The sequence below is a fragment of the Epinephelus fuscoguttatus genome, linkage group LG1 (assembly GCF_011397635.1).
Source record: "Epinephelus fuscoguttatus linkage group LG1, E.fuscoguttatus.final_Chr_v1".
NCBI classification, from domain to species: Eukaryota; Metazoa; Chordata; class Actinopteri; order Perciformes; family Serranidae; genus Epinephelus; species Epinephelus fuscoguttatus.
In genome coordinates, this window is record NC_064752.1 from 37,580,726 (window position 1) to 37,607,317 (window position 26,592).

The following is a 26,592-nucleotide window of genomic DNA, read 5'->3' on the forward strand; positions in this document are numbered from 1 at the left end:
TGAGATAAAAATTTAATTATTACAGCAACCCCACCATTTGTTTTTTGCAGGTATTTTAGTGTTCACATCACATTAAACAAAGCTTAAAGGTAGGATCTGGAGGATTTTCAAACAAAACAAAATATAGACATATACAAATGAAATCCTGCTTAATCATCACCTATGGGCTTCTACTCATGTGTGGTGGTGACTCTGTTTGCAGAGCTCCTGCCCTTTAACTGTATTTTGATGTTTCTGTGAGCTTGGACCGCTTCTGGGCGGAGATTTCCCCAGCCAATGAGAGAGCGCAGGTGCCGTGCCCGAGCGTGTCCGAGTGTGCACCAGCGTGAGCCTTGCCTGAACCTCTTCTGTGAAGCCTTCTTCCGTACCTCCGGGCTCCGTACACCCAGGAGAGTTGAGCCTGATAGGAGGGGCCAAATTTGAATGTGTGTTTACAAACAGCAACTGGAAAATCCTCCAGACCCTACCTTTAAACAGTAACTCAAAACTTTAGGGAGAATTTAACCACTAAAAGAGCGACTGAGTTGAATCAAGTGTTTATTTTTTCTTGTCCTTTCTTGGAAGGACTCATCCTACCAAGGAAGGATCCTTTTGAGAAACACCTACAGACTACACTAACGGGTGCCACCACCTACTCACCTCAGATGCAACACAGCAATACTCACGACAAAACTGTGCAATCTGAAAGAAAAATAACATATACAAGAAGAACTACAAACAAATAAACAACCCAGTTGGTTTAACAATAACAGCAGAATAAGTACAATTTAAGAAAAACAGCTATAAGGCTAATGTTATAACCCGGCTCAAAAGGCCACAACAAAAATGGAGATACCATGGCAAAGATGAACAAGATATTTATTTAATCAAATTAAACTAAATCAGGCCAAAATAGACCAAATTAAAGATGAAATGAATATTTACAGTGTGGAGTGTGCAGTGGTGTCAGTAGTGTGTGTGGTGCATTAGTAGAAAGTGTGTGCAAGTGTTGTAAAGGTGCATAAAAGCAGAACTAAAGCAACATAACCAGACCAAAGCAAGGTGGAGGTTCAGCCAGAGAGACATCTACCAGCTGCACACAGGCTTATAACCTCAACAGTCTCAGGTGTTCTCAGCTGCCCTAACAATCCCCTGCCTGCAGGGAGAGAGCACACAGACATGATAAAAAAAAAAAAAAAAACATCAGCAGGTTAAGCACCTCAGGTATTGGGTATTAACACAGGATCACTCAGATAGGCAGGACAACAAGGTTTCCACATGCATTGTGCTCAGCGGATGGATCAGATCAAAGCTGTAACAACGAGCCACAACAGGGAAGAGGACAGGATCCAAAAGAATAAGCAAGGGCCATCAAGGGCCTTACATAATCTGGTGCTGATATGGGGGGTTGATGGGGGAGGAGGCAGGCCTGGGACTACCTTCACTAGCACAACATGCTTATACTGAAATACACTGCATTAAAGGAGCACCTCATCACACCACCACCACCACCGAGTTATGCCTTCGCTATCTAAGGAAATGCAAATTTGCCTACATTATAGTAGACATGATGTGGAGAACACAATCTATGACCCTTGCCACCCAAGAAGACTGGGCATTATTCCTTATTGTCTTGTTGGAATTACTAAAGTTCTCTGCCTTGGAATGGTTGTTGTTTGATGACGGCCAGGATCAAATACAAGAAAGCTTCAAAACCCAAACCACAAGCCTGGTTCCTGACTGGGCACCAGGGACACCTCTGCATGTCGGCATCATTACTGTAGCCTGGTGTGAATCGAATGGTGTACCTGGCAACTTCCAATGGACTTCTTGATTTGTTCAACCTTTAGTCTCTCTGTGAAACATAACATTTCACTATTGATGCAATGAGCCTGCATGAACTCCGGTGGATGTTCAGCTAAACAAAAGAGCCACTTGGAAGATGGTAGTCAGGTAGGCCAAAGCAGTTCCCTTCTCCTCTCCCTCTTTTAGGAAGACAAGGCACAGGTTGTCTTTTCTGCTTCTTTCCTCAAGAGACACAAATTTGGTTTCAGGCTGGTTCAGTATTTCGTTTTGTTGCACTGTGGTGTTTTTATCCATACCTGCAGTGTTCTGCAACGTGTAGGTTTATGACTCAAAAGCAGCACCAATAACAGACACAACAGTTTATAATGAACTTTAATGCACCACTTTGATAAACACAGGATGAGCAGACAGTTGAAACAACTGGGAGAGTCAATATCTTGGCTTGGAGCCTTCCAAGCCTTCCTCTTGGCAACTCACCAAAGCTGAAAGCAGGTAAGTGGCCAGTGCCCGCCAGACACACGCAGCTGACATTTTAACTATTTGCAACAGTACCATGAGGGAGCAGGCAAAAGGTGATGTCAGACAAGCAGAGAATCCAAAACCAGGAAAACACACAGGGAACGCCAACACACCTGTGTTGAGCCAGCAGTTGGTAGGGTGGCTCTGACGAAAAATCAATCATCCAGTGGCAACGATGAGAGGATTCCACAGTGCACACACAAAGGCAGAATGTACAGCCATGCGGCAAGGTAATTAACAGCACAGATTTTGGGATGAACTGCCCTTTTAACATTGAATCTGTGTATCATGAAAACAACTTTTAAAAATTAAACTATTTGAACCATTTAGACTTTTATGCAGGCAGTTGCTGATCTTCTCTCCTCTCTTTCTTTCTGTCTCCTCAATAGTGACCAGGGATCATTCAGTCGGGGGTTCATATTTGGGCTGTGAGCAATGGGACTGTTCTGGGGACTGCAGCCGGCTCCTGGTTCAAGAGAAGGTTTAAGGCAGGTGGTGGAAACAAGCTCAATGAGAGCTGAAAATTTTTTTTTTTAAAGTTTGTGGCATCAAAACCGAAAGTGTGTCTTATACACTTGTAGCAAAGCTCAACAACCCAACCCTGTTACTGTTATTGTTTCATTTCCTGACTGAAATGTGCTCTTTCTGACAGGCTGAGAAAGAAAAATGTAGAGACTCTGTACGTAGTGCTCATGTCCTTACTGGAGGGCCACGTTTCACCCAGTGAGAGACAGAGCACCGAGCTGGCTGCTGTAACTACTGAGCGCTGGTACATGGCACCTGGTGTACAGAGAAAAGAGATTCGCCAGGATGTTGTCGCGACGTTGTTTTTACCTCCCGGTGAGCACGAGATTTGAAGCATTCACTCACACATTTTAAGACTGCCCTGGACAAACTGTGTCCTCTGAACAGCACCTACTGTACTGACTTCCTGCAGGCCCTGGCCCATTTCCAGCTGTACTGGACTTGTGGGGAAGGGGAGGAAGACTGGTGGAGTACCGCTCCGCACTTTTTGCATCCAGGGGCTATGCTAGCTTGTCCCTTACCTACTTCAATCACAAAGATTTGCCTGGCCCACAAAGCAGAATCAATGTTGGTGAATCATATTTCAAAGTAAGATGTGAGGGGTTTACTTTAGTTCTCTCCGCAACATGTGCATGTCTCACTTAAATAAAGCCCAGATTTACTTTAATGACTACGTCATCACCTCAAAATATCCTTTTTGTTTTGTTTTGTTTTGACAGTCAGCATTCCACCTCCTTCAAGATTATCGTCAGGTCTGTGCCGACAGAATTGGGATTATCGGTCTCTCCTATGGAGTCTACTTGACTCTTCGATTGGCCACTCAGACTGGTGTCAAAGTATGTCAGAAAGGTCTCTCTCTGTCATCTTTTTTAAATCGACAGTTTGATCAATGCATAGCTCCATGTGCATGAAATATCAAAATTTTAGAATGAATAGCTATAAAAATACTGTATATATAGTATATGCAGAGTCATAGAAATTTTGGAGAGTTCACTTTGACTTTAAACAACTTTTGTTCTCCCATCCAGCCATCCTGTTTGATTTGTATCAACGGCCCAGTAGGAAGCACCATTAAGCTCTCAGATCCAGATGGCAGGACTGTAGACGTTGATAGGTAAATAGTAATCAGAGATGCAACTTGTAGGATATTACTGTTATGACATCACTGTGGGGTTATTGCAAGGATCCGTCTGGTCTGATCTGATCGGGTCTAGTATCAAGTGAGAAGTCTATTGACTACAGTACAAGTTTTAGTCTTGTAGACTAATAGTTTGTTGTTAATTTAATGTCTAATCGATTGAGAGCTAGTAAAATAGCTTTAATAGCTTTTCTGGTACATAATCCAGACTTTATTATTTTAAAAAAAGAGTATCGCAGAGGTTGTTTTCAAAAATTTCCCCAAACACTTATGAAAAAAAAAACAGATGTGGTTGGTCTCTGTTAACTTGTCATTTTAGAGACCCGAAATATTGGACGTATGATGATCGAGGCTATGTGAGTTTCAGAGACACCTCCTTGCCTGCAAACCTTAACCCTGAAAGCAAAGTGAAGGTGAGGACTCAATCAATATGTCAATATGCATATCGGTATTTTATATCAATGAAAGAACCTTCCCTCCAGAATGATATCTTGTGCATTTTTTGAGAGGGGGGGGGGTTCTTTTCTTTCTTTTTTTCCAGTTAGAGCACCTCTCCTGTCCATTATTGTGCATAGTGGGTGAAGATGACCTGTGCACTGCAAGCATGGAGAACGCAGACATGGTAGATTGTCTTATACTGATTTTTAAGTATTAAAAATTATAATTGATGTTCAAAAACATTTCTAAAATAGTCCTGGATACATGGTCGGTGTAAACCATATTGTTTATAGTGGGTTTTTTTTTTTTAAAATGTGGTGTAAGTCAAACATTTGAGCAGTCAAAAACATATTCACTTTAGTTGTAAATGACACAGATTTTTAAAATGTGTTAGCGTTGACAATTGCTTATATTGTTTAAGTATGTAGGCTAGTTTAAAACTATAACTATATATATCCTTATAAGGAGAATTAAGGAATCGCATACTGTAGGCTTTGTTTCATGACAATATTACTAATTTCCTAATGTGCACAGACTAATACTGGTACGGTTAACGTTTTGAGTTCCACAACGATTTTGATGTGTTACGTACCTGTGCACACCTGTGTTCAGTGATTTATTGTTCATTGAATGGGCTCGTTATCTTTACTTTATTTTTAAAAAGTACGTTGATAGTAAGAGACAAAACATTTATTGGGAACAAGCTTTCTCAAGTTTATGGGAGACTCATAGGTAGCCATAAAACCATTTTCATTCCGATATCTTGAGGTGAGAGTTCAAAGGACCCCTCTGAAAATCATAATGTAAGTTTTTCTCTTGCCAAAATTTTGAGAAAAATTTGAGTTTTGAGCCTTATGCTTGAGCCTCAAGCTATGGTACCAATGGATGCCTTAGGTTGTGTAGTTTCACAAGATACCACTAACTTCATGTTTGCTTAGCTATGGGTTTAGTGGGGTCAGGGCCAGGGGGTGGTCATGGCTCCCTTGGCCCTCTATTGGGGTGCCATTGGCTCACTGTAAAGTGTTTAGTTGTTGTTATAGCTCTGTTTTATTGATCATCAGATCGAGGAGACCCTGAAGGCTGCAGGAAAATCCCAACTGTTCACCCGTTTGTCGTACCCCGGTGCTGGTCACCTGATTGAACCACCTTACACACCACACTCACAAGCGTCGCTTTGGAGTGTCAAACCAATTAAAAGTGAGCCCTATCCCAGAGCATTTTTTGTTCAGCCTAATCCCATTTAACATCTGTTTTGATTGCATCATTAATGTCAGACCAGCAAGTGTAATAGAAAGTATGTAAATATAATGGAAAGTAAAAATAATAACAATAATCAAACACTGCACTGCTTTGTTTCTCCTCCAGTGTTCACTCTGTGGGGAGGTCACCCTGCACCCCACGCTGCTGCCCAGGAAGATGCCTGGAAAAAGGTTCTGGATTTTATGGAAACTAATCTGAGAGGATGAATCTTGACATTAAAAATATCTCATGACAGATGTGATGGAAAATGCTTCTTGTCTCTGAGTTTAACATTCAGAGAAGTGGTGGTGGTGGGGGTGGGGGGGGTGTTTTCAGATGAAAAGGAACTCCTGGAACTAATTAATAAAAACCTCACAGACAATCTGATTAGTGCCTTGCTAAAAAGCTTGACTCTGTTGCTCCTTTTACAACGAGAAAACGCACCTGGATGAAATCAGCACCATGGTTTTCAGAGGGAGCTTTGCACTCAAATGGGTTTGTGCAATGTATGAGTGTAGCTGGGGTATGAAAAAACAAGAGACTTCACCTTGCCTGGGTCAAGTGTTTTAAGGAGTATAAACGTGCACTCTCAGCTGCTATGACTGCATGTTTGTCTCACCTGATTAATATCAATAAAAATAATCCACAGTTTCTGTTTGATGCTGTTGTTAATCAGATACAGAATACCCCTGCCAATAGCTTGTCATTCAATGCTGGTGGTTTACTGAAATTCTTTACAAGTAGGATTGACTCAGTTAGAGATTAAAATTAGTGGTCAACACTTCTCTATGCTGTGAGCAATACTTTAATCCATGCAGACAACCCTTTCAAAGTTTGAAATAATTTACCCCAGAATCACTTTCCATGTGCTCTGTGCCCTCAGCTTTTAAAACTGACATTAAACTGCTTAAGCTGCTTAAAAGACCTAACATGTTCTAAACTAATTTGCAATCTTCCTTAAATGTCAGAATTACTAGAGACAGCTGACGCTGATCAACTTACTGCCAATTTACCCAACAACAACCTTTTTGATACCTATCAACCTGGCCTTAAGTCCTATAATTCCACTGAAACTGCCTTGGTCAGAGTTATCACTAGGTGCGTTTACATGGACCCTAATATTCCACCAATGGCTCAAACAAGGGTCAGACAACACGACTGTGCTCTATAGACTGTAATGCAATTGTTTCAGATTTCTTTCATTTTCAGGCTGGTTTTGTGGATTATGTGTTAAACATTTTGCCTGAGGCATGTCACTCATCACCGGGAGAGGTTGAAAGGAGATAAACATTTCAACCCCATACCAAAACCATAACCAAACCTGGAAAAGTGTACTGTTAGCTAGGTAGCTTGCATATACATGCTGCATTTGCTTTTTAATGATTAGCATATAACACTGAATAAAGACCTACCCTGCTCTACAGGGACCAATGAAGGGCAGCAGGGAAACTTTGCCAATATACAACCAGCTGTGTGTCATTGCAGTGTGTCCAAATGAACAGTGTTTGGCTTTGCCCAGAGCTCACCACCTGTCTGGTGGCAGAGGTCCAGCAGCTAAATAGGATGCTGGCTGCAGCACAGGGGGAGGCCAAGCAACATTGTTAAAATCAAGCAGCAACCTCTTGAGGTAAAAAAAAAAGCCAATGCAGAAGTACCTACCTACCTGGATTTAAAAGGATGAGAAAGTGGTCCACTGTAGTATAACTGCCATAGCTTTCATACCATTAAAATGTTTTGTTGACTAATTTTCTATAGAATCTAGAATTAGCATTGTCACAGATAACCATAGCTGTAAATGCACAGTGTGAACCAGCATTAGTGCTCATCCAAATTATTGCTCAGTCCACAAACCAATAGGTGATTTCATGGTGGCTATGTCCATTATTTTATAAAGTCAATCAATCATTTCAATCAATTTTATTTATAAAGCCCAATATCACAAATCACAATTTGCCTCACAGGGCTTTATAGCATACGACATCCCTCTGTCCTTAGGACCCTCGCAGCAGATAAGGAAAAACTCCCCCCCAAAAAAAACCCTTTAACGGGGGAAAAAAAATGGTAGTAACCTCAGGAAGAGCAACTGAGGAGGGATCCCTCTTGCAGGACGGACAGACGTGCAGTAGATGTCGTACAGAACAGATCAACATAATACATTAACAGTAATCCGTATGACACAATGAGACAGAAAAAGAGACAGAAAAAGAGACAGAGAGAGAAAGAATTGCAAGACAGACGATAATGTTAATAGTTTACAACAACATTAATGAAATAATATTATAATTATAATTCCGGTTATTGTGGTACAATACGTTGAAAGTATATATTAATATCTGATAGTATACATATGTAACAATAATCATATGTGTATAATAACAGTAGAAGTATGACTAACGATAACATCAGCAGCAGGAGGCATCTGGCAAGACCACGGCAGCAGCACAACCACACGTCACACTATCCAGCAGGGGCGATTCTAGGATCAGAGGTTTAGGGGTGCTGAGCACCCAGAGAGCCAGGCAAGATAAATTTCACTGTTTTATACATTTTAACTCAATTTCATTCCCACGTTTATGAAAGAAAAGCACAACACTTTTTGGGGAAGTCTGTGACTAAACCATCAAATCTGATAAAGGTTATTTAAATGCTGAGCCACAGCAAAAGAGGAATAAATTGGAATCATAAAAGAAACATATCGTAACCCTAATTTCTGGGGGAAGACAACTCATTCTGATACAGCAGCTCCTCAACATACACATAAACAGTATGTATGTTTCTGGATTAAACCAGCCCCCTACAGTGAGTACCAAAAATACCAAAAATACTAATCAGAATACTAATAAATAAAGTCCTCTCTCTGCTCCTCTCTCTCTCTTTGTACTGTCAACCAAAAGGCAAATAACCAAACAATGCATTTCATATCTAATAAGAGATATAAACTGATACATTGACTTACAACATCATTCTAGATAGACAGACCATTTCATCTTACACTCTTACCTGAACCTGGCTCTTTTTTTTTTTTTTTTTCGAAAAAACAATCTTATATCCAAACACATTCTGTCTGGAGTACACAGCCCTACAAACCACACCCACAGCTGGTGTTTATAGCATTGGTAATGATGGTCAGTGACTGGACAGATGAACGTTTTTTTTCACGTAATAGGCGTGACTCTGTAATGTTTCTTATCTTTGACCTACACTTCTTTTTTAAAGGGGAGACAGAAACAGTATAATGGTCAGAGCTCGTGAGTTTGACTACAATACGGCAGCTCACAGGAACAAAGATGATACCGTGCATTGGTGTACACAGGAGCCTGGCATGTTTGTGGCGTGCTGTGGGTAAGAATTTTGTTCTTTATTGTCTTTTTATGGGTCATCGGAGAGCTTAGTAAATGTGTTACTATAATACTCTAGGCTTACAACTGCTGCTTTTATATGAACATCTGAGTGTGTCGTATTTTAACATCTCACAGAATTTAATTTTCCCTGTAGCTACTGTTGTTACAAATGTAAAAGAGTCCCAAAACATTGTCAGGAAATTGAGCAAATATAATTTAGCTGAAAGCTTTGTCAGTAGAAAAGGGGGGGGTGACGTGACTCCTTACCTCTGAAGTAGTCATAAAGTCGGAACATTGTGTCCATTCCTATTTTTATTACTTTCGTCCTTAAGGGTTCACTGATCAAAAGAATCAAGATGAGAATTCATCCAGGTTGTAAATATAGTTTCAGGAGAATAAAGTGTGTCTGTATCTTGGCTGCTATAATCCTCTGTTGCCATTTGTAACTGTCTCTTTCTCTCTCTCTGAGCACCACTCTGACAGCCAGTAAGGATAAGGATAGACTTTATTGTCCCCGGAGTGAAATTTGTCTTGGACAACAATGCCATAGCTGCAATTACATTTCATCACTCACATGTATCACAATGCAACAAAATTATGGATCTTTATCCCTATCTTTATTCAAGAGAGTGGTCTATCAGTTAGAGAGCATTATTTATTGATTTCACATTCAAAAACCCTGCCCTCGCACTCAAATAGCCTCTGCTTGCGCTTGGATCTACTCTGTTTATATATATATATATATATATATATATATATGTATATATATATATATATGAGGGATAATCATTAAGGCACAATCAATCAGGCACAATCATTACCAATGCTATAAACACCAGCTGTGGGTGTGGTTTGTAGGGCTGTGTACTCCAGACAGAATGTGTTTGGATATAAGATTGTTTTTTCGGAAAAAAAAAGAAAAAAAGAGCCAGGTTCAGGTAAGAGTGTAAGATGAAATGGTCTGTCTATCTAGAATGATGTTGTAAGTCAATGTATCAGTTTATATCTCTTATTAGATATGAAACGCATTGTTTGGTTATTTGCCTTTTGGTTGACAGTACAAAGAGAGAGAGAGGAGCAGAGAGAGGACTTTATTTATTAGTATTCTGATTAGTATTTTTGGTATTTTTGGTACTCACTATAGGGGGCTGGTTTAATCCAGAAACATACATACTGTTTATGTGTATGTTGAGGAGCTGCTGTATCAAAATGAGTTAACCCCACAAATTAGGGTTACGATATGTTTCTTTTATGATTCCAATCCATTCCTCTTTTGCTGTGGCTCAGCATTTAAATAACCTTTATCAGATTTGATGGTTTAGTCACAAACTTTCCCAAAAAGTGTTGTGCTTTTCTTTCACAAATGTGGGAATGAAATTGAGTTAAAATGTATAAAACAGTGAAATTTATCTTGCCTGGCCGGGCAGCTCTCTGGGTGCTCAGCACCCCTAAACCTCTGATCCTAGAATCGTCCCTGCTTCAGTGTATAAAATAAATAACATTATAGGACACTCTATATAACATATATTGCACCGCCCCACTATGAGTGCATAAGTCCTCAAACACAGATAATTGCACTGACTGTGACTGTATTGCACAGAATAAATTAAAAACTTACAATGATAGATGAAAAGAAACAGAACAGTAACTACTGTTCTAGCAGCTCATTCTCCTAAAAACAGAAAACAGAAAACAAAACCATAAAAACAAATAAAAATGATACAATAGCACCAACATGTTTAAAACATGTTAAAAGATAACAGAAGTAAAAGATAAAAGTAATAAAAGCAATCGATAATTGCACACCAAAGGAAGACAAAAAGGCAGAGAGCACAATCCCTCAAAAGAAAAGAGAAAAAAAGAAAAAAAAAACTTAACATATAGACTCATGTCCAGATATTTTGGGGTTGAGTTCAGTGAATTGGTCAGTTTGTCAGTTGGTGACAAAAGCTGCCTCCATTTGCATCACTTGGCACTATGCATATTTTATGACACAATATTAGAATTCAAATACTCAAATGTCAAGATTCTGACCAAAATCTATCAACACTACTAAACACCCATATATATTGGTTTTCAAATGAAAAAGGTGGCCTGTGGGTTTTTTTTTTTTTTTTAAAGATTTGTTTTTATTAACAGATGCTCTTATAGGATATTCATGGTGCACAGTACAGTTTGTTACCATAGGTTAAGCCGCATTTACAGAGGAAACATACATAAATGCATAACCTTACAGACACACCATACAAGGATAATTTTTGAGCATCAGAAGAGAAAATGAGAAACAAAAAAGAAGAAGGTGAAAGAAAGAAAAAAAAAAAAGGAACTTTTCCCCTCCCACCCCCCACCCTCCTCCCTTGTATGGCTCTCGATTTCCTTTCATTTATAGTATACCTACACAGTTTATACATCCACCCATCTGTACATCTTCATATGTATATGAATCAACATACTACTTGCAACAAATACAGTAAGGAAGTTATACAAGAAGAATCTACAGAGGGCTAATTTGAAGCCGGTCCAGGAAGGCTCACACCACCATGGTCAACCAAGTCCAGAGAAGGCAGAATGTCTATGAAGGGGGCCCAGATTTTTCCAAAGGCTACATGCTTCCCTCTCACATTATATAATATCTTTTCAGGTGTGCAGTAAGACACGAGCTCGTTAATCCAGTGTCTCACTGTTGGTGAATTTTCAGATTTCCAGTTAATCAGAATACATTTTTTCACTGCAGTGCTTGCAAGTAAAATAAAATATTTCTTATAGTAGTTCACATTAACAGAGGTTGTGTCCCCCAGAATCCATAGTTTTGGGTCCTGTTCAATTTGAATTCCTATTGTCCTTGAGGTTAGTTCAATGGCACGTTTCCAAAAGTCTTCTATCATTGGGCAACTCCATAGCATGTGTAGAAGATCACCATCGGTCACTTTACATCTCTGACATCTGGAGGAAATATTGCTGTCAATTTTGTGTAACCTGTAAGGGGTGTAGTATGTCCTATGAAATATATTAAATGGCCTGTGGGTTTTTAATAGAAAATTAACCTCAATCACTAATTTGGCTTCCCACAATTGAAATCATGTGATTGACTGTGACATTAACATTGAAAGCAGTGCTCTGCTCATAGAAAACTGCTTTATATTAAAGCAAGCGCTTCCTAAACAAACAGCCATGACAGATGTTATGCCCAGTTTTTGCCCATAATTTTGAAGCCCTAACCTTCAGCCAGACAATAAACCCAAAATTGCTTCCGGTGGGTGGGTATGTGGAGAAGTAGGTTGCTTTGGATGAAATCACCCATCAAATAGATGAAAATGTTAAAATTTCATGTGTTAGGGGGTGTTGGTAGCGTAGTGGATTGTGTCAGCGGCCCATATACAAAGACGATTCAGCGGTCGCAGGTTTGACTCCGGCTTGCAACCCTTTGCATGTCATCCCCCCATACACTCTCTCTCTCTCCATTTCACCCTGTCTCTTTCCATTAAAGGCAAAAAGCCCTGAAAAAATTATCTTTAAAAAAAAAAATCATGTGTTAGATCTTTACCCACCCTCAGATACTACATTAGAGTCTTTAAAATAAATTATCATCTGCAGTACCTCTCAGAGTGTCTTTTTCTGTCATACTTTAAAGTTCACAGGTATATTTTTCTTGTAGGTGGAGTTCGGTGGAAAAGCAGCTTTAGACCAGCCCCTCTATTGACAGCTGCTCCTGCTCGTGCCCTCGTAGATGAACCGATCAGCATTAAAGGACGTTTCCTGCCCCCACACAGTCCTGTCACAGTGTGTACACAAATGCACAGTGATGGTGGTGACCTGTGGGAGGCATTCGCCCATTATAACACAAATTCAGATGGCACTGTCAACTGTGAGTCACACTTCATAGTACAGTATATTATCTGTTGGATTATATGTAATGCTGTTGTAATAATGTAATTACCACAAATGTAATGCGTAAAATTTCTACTCATACAATGACTCTTGACCAATGATTGTTATAGATGTTTTGTTTTTTGTTGTTGTTGTTGTTTTTTAAAAAGGTGTAAGTGTTTACAACTCATTTTAGAAAACTGTAGAGGGAGTAGAACCACCAAAGCAGCAATTAAGCAGAATCAATTAAGTTTCAACTTAATCAGAGCTGTAAAAAAATGGTTGATGAAAGTTACAAGTTTGGTGGACAGTTCACCCCAAAATCAAAAATACATATTTTCCCTCTTACATGTAGAGCTATTTATCACTCTGCATTGTTTTGGTGTGAGTTGCACAGTGTTGAAGACATAGGCCATACAGATGCCTGCCTTCTCTTGAATATAATGGAACTAGATGGCACTTGGCTTGTGGTGCTTAAAGTAGAAAAAAAAATACATTTTTAAAAACTCACCCGCCATTGCTCTCTCCAAAAATCATTACTCGGTTACTCAAGATAATTCACAGACCTTGTTGTGAACAGTTTCATGTAGGAACTGTCTTTTTCCTACTGAACTACACCTGCCAACTGTATCACCACGCATCTACTACTGTGCATGGACTAGAGGCTTGTGCTTGTGACAGCATGTGATATAAACATTAATGGCGGGGAATGGATGTGTGGAGAGAGGTATGTTAGAAGGCATTACATAAGTGCGCATCTCTGTACTGAGTTGGAGATAGACAAAGAAAGATAGAAGAGTGAAGATACCTGTTAGACAAAAGTTTGCGGTGCTTTTCGGCAATAAGCCTAGTGGAAATTATATCAGTAATAATTTAGTCCAAATTTATTTTGTAATCATTTGAATGAAATGTTGGAGTAGATAAGATCTTGTAACCTGTGAGGGGACATCATGTTCTCTTCAATAGATGTACAAGACACACAAGAAGTAGGATCTAGAAATTTGGAGACAGGGCGCAGTACAAAAGACCAGTGATACCACTGGAAGTTAGGTAAAGCCAATCCCCCTTTTTGCTTTTTGTTTTTAGAGAGTGTTTAGTCTCAGTCTGGATTCCCTGTACAAATCCAGATGGTAAAGAATGAGTTTTTTCCATTGGTCCTGAGAAGATGGTGAAAATACCATAGAACAAAGAAAGTTGATTATAGGAGGACGTTCATTTTAATAACAAAGATGCGAGAGTGACACAATAATAGGAGAGTTTTCCATCGTTTAGCAGCTTTAGGAGGTTTTCTCAGCCTGACTGAAGAACATTTTCAAGGTAGTTTCAAGATAGCCAACTGTTAGCAGGGATGCAGGTAGTCTTGTCATCATCTTTTTATTGTTTGTCAGCTGTCTTTTTGGTGCTTGATCGCGTCTGCATTAAAGTATGCAAGGCAGGTAGACATTATCATTCTTTTCTCCAAGTTTGATAGTCTTGAGCAGGGGCGTCGCACCCGTGGGGGATGGGGGTGTTTTGACACCCCCACTTTTACAGCAAGACGATTTCACTCCCCACACATTTTCCAAATTTAAATCCGTTTGCCCACCCTGGCAGTGCACCAGCATACAAAAATGGAGCACACCCCCCCCCCCCTTATGCTGCATGAAAAGGCATTGGTCAAATTGAATGGACATTCACCCAATCACAGACTGTTGTCCACGACCAGTTGGAGCTTTTGTCACTCACCCATGGCTGACATTGAATAACATTGACACACAACGGAGAGAAGAAGGAGGCAGAGATGCCAAAAAGGAAGAGGCAGCAGCAGAAAATTGACTTCTTTTTCAAGTCAAGTTGTCATGTAAGTGAATGCAGAGGAAACCGGCTCTCCGCCGCCCCCTCAAATCAACATCATCTCTCTGTCGGCGGAGACCCTGCTCTCCCCCGCAGCCCACACCACACCACACAAAGTAACTTAATGGGGAAAATTGTGATCAGAAGCTTACTCTTTTGGCGATCTATGGTGGGCTCAGGACAATCTTTTCGAGAAAGTTTTCAATCCAGCCGTTAAGTGCAGAGGTTTTTTTTTTCTCTCCCAAGAACCTCGTAGCCTAGGCTACAGTAAATCCACCGTGATAACTCCGCGATAGCAATTAAATATTACATTTTGTGATTAAAAACGTGTAAATTATGATACCGGACCTCCATTGTGAGGCTTGACCTTTTTTATAAACAGTCTATGGGCTTGACGTAAACAATGACGACTTCTGGTCAGTCTCTCGACCAATCAGATGCTACTATTTCTTCTTCTTTTGTTTTTTGACGGTAGCATCCAATCAGGAGCAGCCAAAGATCAGCTTGAGGCAAGATAGTTTTCTGCCAGAATTGAAAAGAAAGGAATAGCCTAATAATCCTCCATGATAAAATAAAGATAAATTGATAACTGTTGATATGTGTGTTTTTTAAAAATAAAATTCTGTGAAATTCAATTCCCGGTTAATTTTTTTTTAATTTTTTCTTTTGTTTTTGTAGTCATATAACTTTTAATCCATTCATGTGACATCATTAAATGATGTCACATGAATGAATATGTATGCTGAAATTTTCAGCATACATATTCTGATTTTCCAGGTTGTCCTGAAAAAGAAAGAAATTCATTACTTGACTGTACTTTATGTGTGGATGTCTTGTCTCAGTTCTCAGGTAGCCTACAATGATATGGTTTGGTATATGTTCATATTAAAAACTGATAACAGCTTAAATTTGTTTTAATAAATATGCATGTTCATAATGAATGACTCTCAGTTCATAATGACCGACTCTATGTTGGAAGAATCTCTGAATACTGTCTGGGAGCATTAATTTTGGAGAGGGAAACAGCCAAAGGCAGGCAGGATGTGGTGCTCATGTGCCACCCCTGGAACACCCCCACATTTAAAATCACTGCTCCACCCCAGGTCTTGAGGTGGATGTATCAAAAGGTTTTCTGCAACAAAACAAGAGTTCTACCATCTTCATCGCCCAGAAAAAAGTTTTTCAAAAAAACAATTTTGCTTGTTTCTTTGTTTTTGGGTGCTTTGAGCACCACAAGCTGAATGCCATCTGCTTCCATTATATTTGAGAGTAAGCAGACAGCTCTACAGATGATATCCAACACTCTGCAACTCTACTGAAACAATTGATAAAAACTGATAAATAGCTCTACAGGCAAGAGGAAAAACATTTACTGTCCTTCTAACATTGAATATTTATATCACGAAAACAACTTTTAGAAATCATACTATCTGAACCATTTAGACTTTTATGTAGGCAGCTGGTGATCTTCTCTCCTCTCTTTCTTTCTTTCTTTCTTTCTTTCCTCTCTTTCTTTCTGTTTCTTCAATAGTGACCAGGGATCCTTCAGTCGGGGGTTCATATTTGGGCTGTGAGCCAATGGGACTGTTCTGGGGACTGCAGCCGGCTCCTGGTTCAAGAGAAGGTTTAAGGCAGGTGGTGAAAACAAGCTCACTGAGAGCTAAAGAAAATTTAAAACAAGTTTGTGGCATCAAACCTGACTGTGTGTCGTCTTATACACTTGTAGCAAAGCTCAACTTCTCTGCCAACCCTGTTACTGTTATTGTTTCATTTCCTGACTGAAATGTGCTCTTTCTGACAGGCTGAGAAAGAAAAATGTAGAGACTCCATACGTAGTGCTCATGTCCTTACTGGAGGGCCACGTTTCACCCAGTGAGAGACAGAGCACCGAGCTGGCTGCTGTAACTACTGAGCGCTGGTACATGGCACCTGGTGTACAGAGAAAAGAGATTCGCCAGGATGGAGTTGTCGGGACGTTGTTTTTACCTCCCGGTGAGCACGAGATTTGAAGCACTCACTCACACATTTTAAGACTGCCCTGGACAAACTGTGTCCTCTGAACAGCACCTACTGTACTGACTTCCTGCAGGCCCTGGCCCATTTCCAGCCATGCTGGACTTGTGGGGAATAGAAGGACTGCAGGAGTACCGCTCCGCCCTTTTTGCATCCAGGGGCTATGCTAGCTTGTCCCTTGCCTACTTCAATCACAAAGATTTGCCAAGTCCACGACACCATATCAATGTTGGTGATTCATATTTCAAAGTAAGATGAGAGGCTTGACTTTAGTCTATGCTATGTTCTCCCTGCAACATGTGTACGTCTCACTTAAATAAAACTCACATTTACTTTAATGGCTATGTCATTACCTCAAAATACCCTTTTTTTGTTTTGTTTGTTTGTTTTGTTTTGGACAGTCAGCATTCCACCTCCTTCAAGATCATCCTCAGGTCTGTGCCGACAGAATTGGGATCATCAGTTCCTCCTATGGAGTCTACGTGACTCTTCGATTGGCCACTCAGATTGGTGTCAAAGTATGTTCAGAAAGGTCTCTCTCTGTCATCTTTTTCTGAATTGACAGTTTGATCCATGCATGGCTCCATGCACAAGAAATATCACACTCGTGTCTTCAGAATGAACAGCCATAAAAATACTGTAAATATATTACTGTATATGTTGAGCAGTGGATAGTTTGATGAGTTTATTTTGGCTTTAAACAATTAATGTTCTCCCTTCCAGCCATCCTGTTTGATTTGTATCAACGGCCCAGTAGGAATCAGCGTCAAGCCCTCAGATGCAGATGGCAGGATTGATGATGATGATAGGTAAATAGTAATTAAAGATGTAACTTGAAGGATATTATTGTCAAGACATCACTGTGGGGTAAGTGCACTAATCCCTTGGATCTGATCAGGTCTAGTACGTGTGGTAGTAGTAGTGTGAAGTCTGTTAATGAAAGTATTAGTTTTAGTTTTGTAGGGTTACAGTTCCTTAAAAATTTCAAGGCTATTCAGCAAAGACTGGGACATGCTCTCTGACCCCATGGAAGCAGTGTCATGTGATACATTAGCAATGTCACTGGAGCTGCATTGTTGGAGGTTTACAGCAGATGGCACCAGAAATAATGGCATGGTGTCTGCTCAGGTTCTCTTTGGGTGCACTCAGCCTGAAAGAAGTTTTGGGTGCACTCAACTGGATGGCGGCCAATGTACTAATAGAATGTTTGCATACAGAAATCATTTGTTTATGGTAGTTTATTACAGACCTTTTCAATAATTACAGAATTGTAATTCTCATCCATACCTTTATTTTGCGCACAGGGATAGAATGTCACTGAGCATGTGTTGTACCTCGTTGGTATCACGTGATATGATGCTGTGACTTCTCTTCTTTTTAACCTCGATTAATTTAAATGCTTGTAGCTTCACTGGTATTTTACCCAGACTTCATGAATTTAAGAAGCTGAAAATACATACCACAGAGATTGTTTTCAAAAATGTTCTCAGAGACTAAAAATAATACAAGGTCTGGTTTCCTCTGTTCACTTGTCTTTTTGTAGTCACTCGGAGTTCTTGACATATTACGATCAGGGATATGTGAGTTACAAAGACGCCACCTTGCCTGCAAACCTTCACCCTGAGAGCAAAGTGAAGGTGAGGACGTACCAGTCAGTGTGCACATGGATGTTTTGTATCAATGAAAGAAAATTCACCCCAGAATGACAACTTGTGTTGTTTTTGCAGTTAGAACATCTCGCCTGTCCACTGATATACATAGTGGGTGAAGATGACCTGTGCAGTTCAAGCATGGAGAACGCAGACGCGGTAGATTGTCTTATTTACTGTTTGTGATTTTTCCACTATTAGAAATTTTTGATGTTGGAAAGCAATTATAAAGTATTCCTGGATAAATGTTCAGTGCAAACCATGTATGGAGCTTTTTTCTCCCTGTCTTTATTCAAGAGAAACCTAACCTAACCATGCAGTTTATAGTGTTTTATGTGTTTTTTGTTTGGTCAAACATATGAGAAGTCAAAAACACCTTCTCCCCTAAAAATGTTTTATAGGTGTGGCCACTGAAAATCTTGGGGTGGCATGCCAAAACGGTCACTGAATTTCAGGGGTTCTATTATGCTGTTTTAAACAATCCTGTTCCCGCAGGAATTGTGTCAAGGTGACCATGGCACCCCTTTTGCGGTGCCACTGAAGTTGCTGGTTGTTGTTATAGCACTGCTTTATTGTTCATAAGATCGAGGAGACCCTGAAGGCTGCAGGAAAATCCCAGCTGTTCACCCATTTGTCTTACCCCGGTGCTGGTCACCTGATAGAGCCACCTTACACGCCACACTCAAGAGCGTCCCTGTGGAGAGTCAAACCAATTAAAAGTGAGCCCTGCCTCAGAGCTTTTTTTTTTTGTTCATCCAAATCCTATTAAATACGTGTTTTAATTACATTCTTAATGTCAGAGCAGCAAGTGTAATATAAATGATGTAACTATTATGGCAAGTAACAATAATTGTAACACTGCCCTGTTTTGTTTCTCCAGAAGCATTTTTGCTGTGGGGAGGTCACCCTGCACCCCACGCTGCTGCCCAGGAAGATGCCTGGAAAAAGATCCTGGATTTTATGGAAAGTTATCTAAGAAGATGATGCATGTTATTAAAAAATATCTCATTGTAAATGTGTCTATGAAATGCTTCACAGTTTTAATTGCAGATAACTAACTCTTACAACCAGAAAACACCTAGATGTAATCAGTGCCATGATTTTCAGAGGGCACTCATGCATTCAGACAGATTTTAAAAAAAAGCTTAAGTGTAGATGGGGTATGAAAAATCAGGAGACTTTTCACCTTGCCTGGGTGTTTTAAGGAGTATAAATGTGTATTCTCAGCTGCTATGACAGCATGTTTTCCTACTGATTGACATCAATAAAAATAATCTGCGGTTTCTCTTTGATACTGTTGTTAATCAGATACAGAATACCCTTTCCAATGGCTCTTCATTTTCTGAAATTCTTTACAAGTAGGATTGACTCAGTTAGGGATAAAATTACTGGTCAACACTCACACTTTAATCTATGCAGACACTGAGACTCAGACCATTCGCACCCTTTCACAGTTTGAAATAATTTCCCCCAGTCACTTTCCATGGGCTCTGCGCCCTCAACTGCCATCATTAAACCGCTGCTTAATAGACCTAACATTGATCCGCAAATTCTAAACAATAGTAGACCAATTTCCAAATTTGCTTTCATGTCAGAATTACTGGAGACGACTGACGCTGATCAACTTACTGTTACTTACCCAACAACAACCTTTTTGATACCTATCAACCTGGCTTTCAGTCCCATCATTCCACTGAAACTGCCTTGGTCAGAGTAGTCACTAGGTGTGTTTACATGGACCCTAATATTCCACCAAAAGCTCAAACAAGAGTTCAACAACACAGCTGTGCTCTATAAACTGTAATGCAATCATTTCAGATTTCTTTAATTTTAGGCTGGTTTTGTGGATTACGAGTTAAATGTTGCTTTTTAATGATTATTACGAGGGACCAATGGAAGTAGGGAAACCTTGCCAAACTTTGCCATCTCAGATGGCCATCTCAAAGCATTAGTTGTTTAACCAAGCATGTTAGTGATTAGCTTGCCTTGTTCTGTAAACAATTAACTATCTAGCAATGAATCTCTGTCCGTCTGTCTGCCTTTCTGTGTGTCCTTTGTATATCTCGAGAACCATTAATCTGGGGATGTGACCTGTGGTACGCCTTTGATAACACTCATAAAGCTGGAGTGATAGCCATCAGCAACAATAGCTTCTATACTACCGCTAAGACCATTTGAAAACCAATTACAAGATTTTTTCAAATACAATAGATTCTAGTTGTTTCAAAAGAATTTGATTGTCGACAGTATTGAAAGCCTTAGATAAATCAAAAAAAGGCCAGCACAATCCTGTTTGTTGTCTAATGCACTAGCAATAGCATTCAAGACTTTCGATGTAGCCATCACAGAACTATGCCCCGGTCTAAAACTTGATTGATAAGATTTTGAAATGGAGTGTTGTGATAAAATGTTCTCACCTGATTATTTATTTGTTTCTCTAATATTTCAAGATTTGTAAAATGCTTTAAGGAAAACATCTGAGTCTGCTCAACAGTGCGCTGTGCTCAAAAACAGTTTTCAAACACATAACCTATTGAAATAAAGTGTTAATTGAATGCATCACATATACTCTTCCCAGCTAAGATAGTAGTAGAACCTTGAAAAGTTTCACAAGGTAAGGATGAATTAGAGTTATGAGATAATGATTCAACCGTTTTCCAAACTTTTGCTGGATTTCTTTAACTTACACATAATGCTTAGACCTAAAATGATGACTTAGCATTTCTAATAACAGTGGGGCACTTTTACGCTGGGGAAGCAAAATTTGCCAGTTGACGGATAATTTAGTAAAATGCGTTTTGTGCTAGGCAGCTTCCCTTTCATGTAAAATACTTGCATTTTCAGGATCGTTCCTGTTTTTGACTCTCTCTCTCTCTCTCTCTCTCACACACACACACACACACACACACACACACGCGCGCGCGCAGCAACGTGTGTGTGCATGTGTGAGACATAGTAAATTTTGGTACGCGTGCGTGCGGACGTGCGTTGTTACGTGCGGATTGTATTTCAGACGTAGAAGTACGTAACAAGAAGATGCGTACTGTACTTACAGCGTGTGCACGTCCGTCTGTCACTGTTGGAGAAATGTTGTTAAGTGTCCACACACACGCGCGTTCACATTTTTTTATACACTACGAAACCGGAAGTTTATCTGCATCACGCGCACCAGTCCGCGTGCATGAACGCCTCGCGTAGTTTTCTTTTCCATTTCATTCTATTTCTGTGTTCCATTTTCATCCAGTAGATGGTGCCATCGAGCCAATAATACACTCTATATAGACATATATAATTATAGGTTTTTTTAAGTATAATTATTAGATGTAATTGGAAAAACACGGACACAAAGTTAGCAGCCTAGATACAGTTTTTTTAGTATTGTGGAAGAAAGTATTTACATGAAATATTTATTGTACTATTATTACAGAGAGCAGAGTTAGCTCACTGGGTAAGGTGTTAGGATTACAGTCTAAACATTATAGGCTCAAATCCTACTGTTATCATGTTTTTTTGTGTGTGTCTGTACTAAAAAAAATATTAGATCAAACTGCAAAAGAAGAACAGAAAGTCTGAAGCCTAATTTTGTATTTTCGTCAATATCAGCCAATTTTGGAAGAAAATATTTGACTGAAATAAATTATGGTAAAGCTCACTAGGCAAGGCAAGTTTATTTGTATAGCACAGTTCAAAGTGCTTTACATATAGCCTACACCAGGTAAAAGCAATAGGCAGCATAAAAAGACAATCACATCAATGTAACTACAATTAAGTTAGAATTAAAACCTAGATAGGAGACAGAAATAAAACCTAAACAGAAGACAGATAAAACAGAATAAAAGTTAGTGCAGTGTGAGAAGAAGAAGGCTCATATCTGATTTAATCAAAGGCAGCAGCAAACAGAAGAGTCTTCAGCCCTGATTTAAAAGAACTCAGAGTTGCAGCAGACCTGCAGTTTTCAGGGAGTTTGTTCCAGATATGTGGAGCATGAAAAAATGAAAAAGAAAACTACGTGAGGCGTTCATGCACGCGGACTGGTGTGCGCGACGCAGATAAATTTCCGGTTGCATAGAATCATTAAGTGCGAACGCGCGTGTGTGGACACTTAACAACATTCTCCAACGGTGACAGACGGACGTGCACACGCTGTAAGTACAGTACGCATCTTCTTGTTACGGGTGATGTAGTTTGCGCACGTTATAGTACGTGTACGTGTGCGCGCGTGACAAAAATGTCCTATTATCTTCATTTGTGCGTTTATGCATGCGTTTGCAAAAAACGCATAAATGTTACGCGTAGTCACTCCGCGTCGTGTGATACGCGGCGTGCAGCACGTGCACGTGCACGCGTGACCATTATAAATCAATGGGGAAACTACATGACGCGTCAGGCATTGCTTTGCTGCACAGGCGTCAAAGCACACGTGTGTGACACGTCCAGTCGATAGCTGCGCACGTATATTGAAACGTATGGTACTCCATACACACACACACACACACACACACACACACACACTCAGCTGCCCTATCAATTAAAGGCCAAATAAAAACTTAAAAAAAAAAAAAAAAAAAAAAAAAGAAATTCCTTCTGACAGTGATACAAGGTTTGGATCTTTGTAATTTTATGTTAAGGATACATGCTGTTGGGCAGTGGTCACCAGGCACGGTGCCAGGATTTCAGTTTTGGATGGGCCAGGCCAATTGTGGGTGGGCCTTAAATTACAAATGTTAGTAGATCACTGTTTAAATTAATAATAATAACTGACTGATATACTATATTACCTGTGCTTGCTTTATACAAATTTTAATTGCTTGATGCTTCTTAAATATTTGATTGAATTTTATGTTATGTTAACGTTTCAGTGCATAGGACGGACCTACCCGTGATCGCTCTCCTTGGTTCTGACCAAAGAAGAGTGCTAGGCAGCACTGGGGGTGAGCTTGGAGGTGCTTCAGCACCCCCAAAGAAGCCCATAGCACTCCCGTAGCACCCCCAAGAAATGCTCAAACAAAATTTAATTTTTTCACTGTCACTGAATAAAATTGTATGACATTATCTGGTGGTCATATTATTAATAGGCTATCTATGAATAGGCTAATGCACCAATTAGCGAAGTACCGTAAATAATGTATTATCGGGTGCCCAATAATACATTATTTACGGAAGATCCTGCCCGAGCGCAGCACCTCTTGCCTCCAGCATTTAAAGACATACAGTACAGGCCAAAAGTTTGGACGCACCTTCTCATTCAATGCGTTTTCTTTATTTTCATGACTATTTACATTGTAGATTCTCACTGAAGGCATCAAAACTATGAATGAACACATGTGGAGTTATGTACTTAACAAAAAAAGGTGAAATAACTGAAAACATGTTTTATATTCTAGTTTCTTCAAAATAGCCACCCTTTGCTCTGATTACTCCTTTGCACACTCTTGGCATTCTCTCGATGAGCTTCAAGAGGTAGTCACCTGAAATGGTTTCCACTTCACAGGTGTGCCTTATCAGGGTTAATTAGTGGAATTTCTTGCTTTATCAATGGGGTTGGGACCATCAGTTGTGTTGTGCAGAAGTCAGGTTAATACACAGCCGACAGCCCTATTGGACAACTGTTAAAATTCATATTATGGCAAGAACCAATCAGCTAACTAAAGAAAAACGAGTGGCCATCATTACTTTAAGAAATGAAGGTCAGTCAGTCCGGAAAATTGCAAAAACTTTAAATGCGTCCCCAAGTGGAGTCGCAAAAACCATCAAGCGCTACAACGAAACTGGCACACATGAGGACCGACCCAGGAAAGGAAGACCAAGAGTCACCTCTGCTTCTGAGGATAAGTTCATCCGAGTCACCAGCCTCAGAAATCGCAAGTTAACAGCAGCTCAGATCAGAGACCAGATGATTGCCACACAGAGTTCTAGCAGCAGACCCATCTCTAGAACAACTGTTAAGAGGAGACTGCGCGAATCAGGCCTTCATGGTCAAATAGCTGCTAGGAAACCACTGCTAAGGAGAGGCAAGAAGCAGAAGAGATTTGTTTGGGCCAAGAAACACAAGGAATGGACATTAGACCAGTGGAAATCTGTGCTTTGGTCTGATGAGTCCAAATTTGAGATCTTTGGTTCCAACCGCCGTGTCTTTGTGAGACGCAGAAAAGGTGAACGGATGGATTCCACATGCCTGGTTCCCACTGTGAAGCATGGAGGAGGAGGTGTGATGGTGTGGGGGGGGTTTTGCTGGTGACACTGTTGGAGATTTATTCAAAATTGAAGGCACACTGAACCAGCATGGCTACTACAGCATCCTGCAGCGACATGCCATCCCATCCGGTTTGCGTTTAGTTGGACGATCATTTATTTTTCAACAGGACAATGACCCCAAACACACCTCCAGGCTGTGTAAGGGCTATTTGACCAAGAAGGAGAGTGATGGAGTGCTGTGGCAGATGACCTGGCCTCCACAGTCACCGGACCTGAACCCAATCGAGATGGTTTGGGGTGAGCTGGACCGCAGAGTGAAGGCAAAGGGGCCAACAAGTGCTAAACACCTCTGGGAACTCCTTCAAGACTGTTGGAAAACCATTTCAGGTGACTACCTCTTGAAGCTCATCGAGAGAATGCAAAGAGTGTGCAAAGCAGTAATCAGAGCAAAGGGTGGCTATTTTGAAGAAACTAGAATATAAAACATGTTTTCAGTTATTTCACCTTTTTTTGTTAAGTACATAACTCCACATGTGTTCATTCATAGTTTTGATGCCTTCAGTGAGAATCTACAATGTAAATAGTCATGAAAATAAAGAAAACGCATTGAATGAGAAGGTGCGTCCAAACTTTTGGCCTGTACTGTACCTGAGTAACAGCAGTGGCAATAAGCACAACAGTAACCTGGCATTCTTGACCATAAACACCAGGAGGACCAAAGCTCTGGAAGCAGATAAAATCATCGATGCCTTTGCCAGCAATCACAATAACAGACACATCGTTTTTCTGCAAAGACGTCTAGTGGTGAGTAATATATTAGCCTGACATAGGTGCAGTACAGGGATTATTTTTTATTATACTGTGGCATCGTCGATAGTGTTGTTGTGTTGCATCAGTGTGGGCCGTTTCAGGGCCAAGGACAGTGTCCGTGATCAGCCACACAGTGTGGCACGGTACCTAAACAAAGACTGTTGCAACATAGCCTACTACTAGAAATGAATTTAAACATATAGCAGTTGATTCACACTTCCAGATCACTTGGAGCTAGCCTAGCCTACCCGTAAGCTACATCTGATACCGAGCCTTACGTGTCTGCTGAACTTGCGCAGAAGCATCGAAATAGGATGAAGAACCGTCAGGCCCACCATTAACGCCATGCCTGGTGGTCACCGAAGTCAAGAGGAAAAAAATCACTGGATTTTTAATGCTGGGGTCTGTTTGTTATCATAATATCTAAAAGTGTGGCCTTTTCTGCATTTTTTGGATCTGGTCAAGTAGGGGAGAAAATCAGTTGCGTGAGATTGAATTCATTGCATAGATTTTTTTAAATTATCAGAAGCATTAGTTAACCCGTTAATGTTCATATCACCCAGAATAAGCAGTTCTAAATCAGCATGACAGGCTTTCAAATCAAAGTTGTGATATTGTTGAATGTGTTCTAAGGTAAGCTTAGATTCTTGAGTTGAACATATTGGATATTTGAGATTTGTCAAAGGAGACTGGGAAATTTAGTTTGAAAATTAATAAAGTAACAGAGGATATGGCATGTCAGCCTTTAAAACACAAAAGTTTACAGCAGAGGGGCAGAAACTGAAGATCTACCCAGTTGCAGGTAGTTTCCTGACATCCTCTCCAACCTCACCCACCAGCTCTAAGACCAGGAAGCCAAACCAGCCTCAGATGCAGAAGGCAGGGAGGGGGAGGTCAACAGTACAAATTACAGCAAGATATTGAATATCACTGCGGGCTCACCATCATAATGATCTGAATACCATTTCAAATGTAATATCTAGTATCCAAAGAATGTTTGTGTCAATTTTGGTTGCACTTGAAGCCTTTTGGAGATATAGACGTTAACTGATTTAGCATAGTTTTAAAAATACGGACTTCAGTGACGGACTTCTGGTTGCAGCTTGGCAAACTTTTGTCATAATTCCAGTATCCCTGTGGCTGACTATGAGATACAAGCTTTTTGCATTTGTGGCACCCTCCAGTCGCAGAATATCCCAAGATCAATTACAAAAGCTTGGACAAAGCATCCACACATGTG

The 26,592-nt window shown here is 40.1% G+C and overlaps 2 protein-coding genes across 2 annotated transcripts; both read left to right on the top strand.

Annotated features, from left to right (window-relative positions):
• Positions 1 to 1,921: 1,921 nt before the first annotated feature.
• On the top strand, positions 1,922 to 5,871 carry LOC125888830 (peroxisomal succinyl-coenzyme A thioesterase-like). Its single transcript, XM_049576454.1, has 9 exons — positions 1,922 to 1,932; positions 2,957 to 3,144; positions 3,242 to 3,417; positions 3,549 to 3,665; positions 3,858 to 3,943; positions 4,287 to 4,380; positions 4,509 to 4,589; positions 5,467 to 5,602; positions 5,771 to 5,871. Exons 1-9 carry the CDS (start codon positions 1,922 to 1,924, stop codon positions 5,869 to 5,871), a joined length of 990 nt encoding a protein of 329 aa, XP_049432411.1.
• A 2,995-nt stretch (positions 5,872 to 8,866) lies between these two features.
• Positions 8,867 to 19,502, top strand: LOC125897983 (bile acid-CoA:amino acid N-acyltransferase-like). Its single transcript, XM_049591560.1, has 11 exons — positions 8,867 to 8,986; positions 12,641 to 12,850; positions 16,217 to 16,316; positions 16,487 to 16,677; positions 16,775 to 16,947; positions 17,100 to 17,216; positions 17,422 to 17,507; positions 18,242 to 18,335; positions 18,426 to 18,506; positions 18,931 to 19,066; positions 19,228 to 19,502. Exons 1-11 carry the CDS (start codon positions 8,932 to 8,934, stop codon positions 19,329 to 19,331), a joined length of 1,347 nt encoding a protein of 448 aa, XP_049447517.1. The 5' UTR covers positions 8,867 to 8,931; the 3' UTR covers positions 19,332 to 19,502.
• The last annotated feature ends 7,090 nt before the right edge of the window (positions 19,503 to 26,592 follow it).

Bases quoted from the DNA above. Each gene is read 5' to 3' on its own strand.
- LOC125897983 (XM_049591560.1), top strand. From the start codon at position 8,932: ATGATACCGTGCATTGGTGTACACAGGAGCCTGGCATGTTTGTGGCGT. The intron at 17,217-17,421 runs GTATGTTCAGAA...TCTCCCTTCCAG, and splicing joins CCACTCAGATTGGTGTCAAA to CCATCCTGTTTGATTTGTAT. The intron at 18,336-18,425 runs GTGAGGACGTAC...TTGTTTTTGCAG, and splicing joins ACCCTGAGAGCAAAGTGAAG to TTAGAACATCTCGCCTGTCC.
- LOC125888830 (XM_049576454.1), top strand. The intron at 4,590-5,466 runs GTAGATTGTCTT...ATTGATCATCAG, and splicing joins GCATGGAGAACGCAGACATG to ATCGAGGAGACCCTGAAGGC. The intron at 5,603-5,770 runs GTGAGCCCTATC...TTTCTCCTCCAG, and splicing joins GAGTGTCAAACCAATTAAAA to TGTTCACTCTGTGGGGAGGT.